Below are 4712 nucleotides of genomic sequence, written 5' to 3'. Positions count from 1 at the left end.
CTGATAGTCGAGTAACAACACGAGTTTATTAATATGCACAGGAATACATTATGACGCAACTTATCACTACTTAACCCGAAGACGCGTAGGCTCGACGAGAGCTGACGAGAGAGTGTGTGTAACCACTACTGACTCAAACAAGTGAGCGACGGTGCAAGAAGGCAACGAGTGTGCCTGGCTTCCTTAGACTCTAACTCACTAGGCGGGTAGAGGGGGAACCAACCAGTCGCCACAGGCAAGAAAATAGCACGGAAATTTGACGAGCCTGAGTCAAACTGCGGCGTCGGTAAGTCAGCCATCTACTATGACGGAACGTTATCGTCAGCGTCGGTAAATTGCTAAGTCGATAAGTCGATAAATTGGTAAGTCGGTAAACCGATAAGTCTGATATTTTAATATATACATTAGGGTGGTCCTTATTTATATAGGAAATTTTTTTTTTTTTTCAATTTAAATAGTAGGACCCCCTAGTTCTCTTTCATTATACAAAAAAACAACCCATATAAAATTTTAGATCGATCGGATAATATTAACCTGTGCCCCATCGAATTTAAATTTGAAAAAATCGATTTTTTAATTCTTTTAACTAATCAGTTTCTAAAAATTATGTTACGATTAAATAAATACCAAAATTGTGTAATATAGAACTTGTTTATTTATTTTATAAGTACAAAATCTGATATTTATAACTATAAGTATGGTTTATTTAACGTCTCTCGACTATGTCCTGGATACCTTTTACGATAATCTTGTACCGCCTACAAAAGAAAGAACATTAAATTATATATAATAAAAATTAACAAAAATAGAGGCACAATACAAATGGAAAAGTTGAAAAAATATCAGAAACGAGATCTTGCAAACCTGTAAAATAAATTGTTTTTGAGATTCGTCATACGTAAATTTTGAGTTAAACTCTTCCATCAATTTTACACCTCTTTCCGCTGTATCGTTTACCACTCTCAAAGAATTTATGATTTTCCTTCCTTTTTTATAACTATCCTGATCTTTCCAGTGCATAGGATCTAGTTGTAGAAAATCTTGAGAAATTTCGAACCTACCAAATAATTTTTTCGAATTATTCGTAATTATTTCCTGGGGAAGATCTTTATTAAGGAAGTATTCCAAATCATCTAATTTGATAAATAGTTTCTTTCTCATTTCTTCTGGTTCTTTATCGTTTTTTTCGTCCGCTTCATTTGTTTCTCTGTCCAGAAGTATCTTTTGTGCTATATCTCTTCTCTCTTCATCACTTATTCTTTCATCAAATATAGAAAAAGCCGCACATTCTTCATTCAAATACCATAAATGGTTAATAAACTTATTAATTGCTTTTTCCGCAACTAATTTGTCGTCGATCTTATAAGCTATCAATTTTTTTAGAAAATTGATATCGTTAAGAGGAGCTTCGATCGCGTTCGGAGCAGAAAACCATGCCTCTGCATAGCATTTTATTATAAAACAACAAATCCGTCTTAGAGCTTTTTCCTCCTTATGGGTTAATTTGAATTGTTGTCTAAACATATATATTTTTAAGCAATATATTGCTTTGGCCATCCATCGAGCTAAATGACATGCTCCAGGCTGATGAAAATGTATTCCTCGTGATGGTGTCTCTCCTAAGAATATTATAATTAATTCTAAAAATTCTTGATAATCGTCACGAGGTAGATCTTCTTCAATTTTTTTTTTAGCATAGAGTAATATCTCATTTGCATCGTCTTTTAACATTTCTCTAACACTTGCATCTGACAACCATGTTAAATATTGCGTTTGGTCAATATCTTTCCATGTATTTTTGAACCTTTTGAATAGGGGTACGTCTGGTCCTTTACTAGGAAAAAGTTGTATTTCGTCAAATACGCCTTGCAGTACAATTTCGAAAATGTGATGACGGCAAGCCAGAAATAAAATATCACGATCCAGTTTTTGTTCCAAAAGATAACATGCACCTTTCAAACGACCTGTATTGCTTGCAGTGGTATCAAAAACGACAGCTTGAACAATATCTAATAATGACCATTCGTGTAAGGTATCGTAAACAGCCGATGATATTTCACGTCCAGTTCCCGACGAAAGTTCAGGAACTCCTAAAAGTTGCTCTACGTTTGGAGCTGTAGCTATGACTGGAAGACGATCAACATTTTTTTTTCCAGTAATGTCTGGAAGTATCTTAGAATCCCAATGAATAACCACAAAATTTAAATTCAAATTGTAGAATTTTGACTTTACATCCAGTGAGATCTTTTTACGATAATATTCTCGAGCTGTCTTAATGGAAGTTCGATTAATGACGAACTCTTGTGGATTTAAATTGATAGCATCTACGCAAGCTGTCAATATGTGAACAGCGTCCCTATCACTAATTTTACATCTGTCTAATGCTGCTGAGAGTCGAGCAGTCAAAATATTTTTTCTAGCTCTTTTACTTTTTGACAGCTTAGGACTCGAAGAAAAATTATTTTCTGTTTCCGTTTCTGCATATTCTTCACTTTTTGATGTGCCGGGTTGGCTAGAAAATGGTATATCTGTTTCAATTTCCATTTCCGACTCGTTAGAAGAATCAGTAAAAGAAGACAGATAATCATGTACTGAAATATATAGAAAAAAAATAAAAGGTTGTATTAAATTACATCTCACATCACAATTGCAAGGACGCAAGATAAATACAGAATTACTGGAAAGAAAAAATTCTAACACTAAAAGTTACTTTGTAGAATTATATTAAATAAATGTCAGTTACCTGTACTTGCAATTTCACAATATTGTTTTCTTCTTCTTTGCAATTCCTTTTCTTCTTGCGCAGCTTTCTTCAATTCGGCAGTAGTTAATTTCATATCTATTCCCAACATACAACCAGGTCGTCCATTTTTCCTTTGCATAAGTAAAAATTCCTTATCTTCATTGATTTTTATTATATCTAATGCATTAGCATGTGCTATATCAAAGAGATTATTTAAGCTGTCTTCAAATTCTTTCTCTTTTTGTCTACAAGATATACTCGCTCGCGTTTTAAGCTTTCCCAGCTTTTTGAAGTTTTCATACAGCTTCTTGCATTTTTTAATACAATCAGAACGATCTTGAGTTGGTATACGAGCCTTTTTCCAAAATATTAAACATTCGTCAATTACAAGAGAAGCACTGTCATGTAAGTTTAATTTCACTTCACGCATATTGTAAAACAATACACTTAAAACATCTCTTTGGCATGGTAATTTACTACCAGTAATTTGTTTTCTCATTGAACCGACAAGAAAAATAGGTTTTCGTGACATTTTCAAATTTGAAGAATAATGTATCAATGTAACTACTACGGTGTGGACGATTCGTGCACGATCCTGTTTCTGAGCGCCTCTGCGTGCGAGTTGTGTGTGTTAGTGACCGTGCACCAGCAAGAATTGACAATCGTCACACACACGAACACACATTGATTCGCACATTGCGGTTCTCCGTGCGCGACATAGGAACGTGTACGAACATCCGCAGCTTAGTAATTACAAAAAACAATTTTTATTTTTAAAATCAGCTGGCTAAGTGTACAGCGTTGTTGCCACAAAAAACAAAAGTCGACAATTATACTATTAACAATTATTATTACAATTATATTACCAATTTTTTTATTTGTTTTATCGTGTGTACAATTGACTCTTTGTACGACAAAACGAATGAAGGGAAGAACGATGTAAGTCCAATTTCTTTGAAAATGAGTTTGACACTTGTACAATTATTTTAAATTTTGGGTCCTATGGGGCACGGGTTAATATTTACTGATCGGTCCCAACTTTTGCAAGAAATAGTTATTTATATAATGGAACAAATTGAAGGGGTCCTGCATAAAAATATGTTAAGTTCGAAAATAAGGACCACCCTAATATACATATATGTAAAATATGTATAAATATAAATAAATTAATATATATAAATTATTGCCTCGCACTGTATGTGGCGTCGGTAAATCAGCCATCTGCTAATTATGATTGGAGCAAAATCAATATCTTGATTTTCTAAAGTATGCGTTTTTATTATGTTTTTTAAGATTTATTAAATTTCAATCTCATGTCGTTACTCTTAATTTTTAATACGTACATCATTACCGGTTTTTTTATTAGCAAAGATGGGTTATCAAAAAAAGTAACTCTAATTGTATCTTTGTTACAAATAACGCGTTACTTCTCATCTCTGGTTAGAAAATAAGACAATTTATTACCTGCATGTTACACCAACACACGATCCGAGAATCTTTCCAATAATATTTTCGGATAAATTTAAATTTGTAAGATTAGTTAGAAACTTATTTAAACCGCACATTTTTGACAATAAATTACTATTATAATTGTTGTATGATATAATATTCGAACGAAGTATCCTGTGCGACGTCCAAACGCGAACTAAACACGTTACACTGACAACATTGGCAGAGACGTTACTTAGGCACTTGTTTGCAAACACAATTTCACATATTTATTGCGAGATTATAACACAAGCAATATCAATTCAAATAATTTAAGATGTTTCTACATACTTTTAATATCGACTTTGAAAACATATACATACTGAGTTTCAGGCTTGGTTAGTAATTAGTTAAAAAGTAAAAAGTTAAACAAAAAGTTAAAAAGCTAATAACTTTTAACTTAATTAGTTAATTTTAAATGCGTTAATTTTTAACTTTAACTAGTTATTTTTAAACATTAACTTATTATCCTTTTTCTATC

The 4712-nt window shown here is 32.6% G+C and overlaps 1 protein-coding gene across 2 annotated transcripts; it reads right to left on the bottom strand.

Annotated features, from left to right (window-relative positions):
* Positions 1–404: 404 nt before the first annotated feature.
* LOC120359881 lies at positions 405–3872 on the bottom strand. 2 transcript variants are annotated; one of them, XM_039459309.1, is made up of 3 exons: positions 2744–3872; positions 865–2591; positions 405–758 (listed from the first exon to the last, which is right to left on the bottom strand). In XM_039459309.1, the coding sequence occupies exons 1-3, from the start codon at positions 3273–3275 to the stop codon at positions 690–692; spliced, it is 2328 nt and encodes a 775-aa protein (XP_039315243.1). In that variant the 5' UTR covers positions 3276–3872; the 3' UTR covers positions 405–689. The 2 variants fall into 2 exon arrangements, with proteins under 2 accessions (XP_039315243.1, XP_039315242.1); XM_039459308.1 differs by having other exon boundaries at positions 405–2591.
* Between the last annotated feature and the right edge of the window lie 840 nt (positions 3873–4712).

The sequence above is a fragment of the Solenopsis invicta genome, unplaced genomic scaffold (assembly GCF_016802725.1).
Source record: "Solenopsis invicta isolate M01_SB unplaced genomic scaffold, UNIL_Sinv_3.0 scaffold_258, whole genome shotgun sequence".
Taxonomy (NCBI): domain Eukaryota; kingdom Metazoa; phylum Arthropoda; class Insecta; order Hymenoptera; family Formicidae; genus Solenopsis; species Solenopsis invicta.
This window is presented reverse-complemented; position numbering and strand designations above follow the sequence as displayed.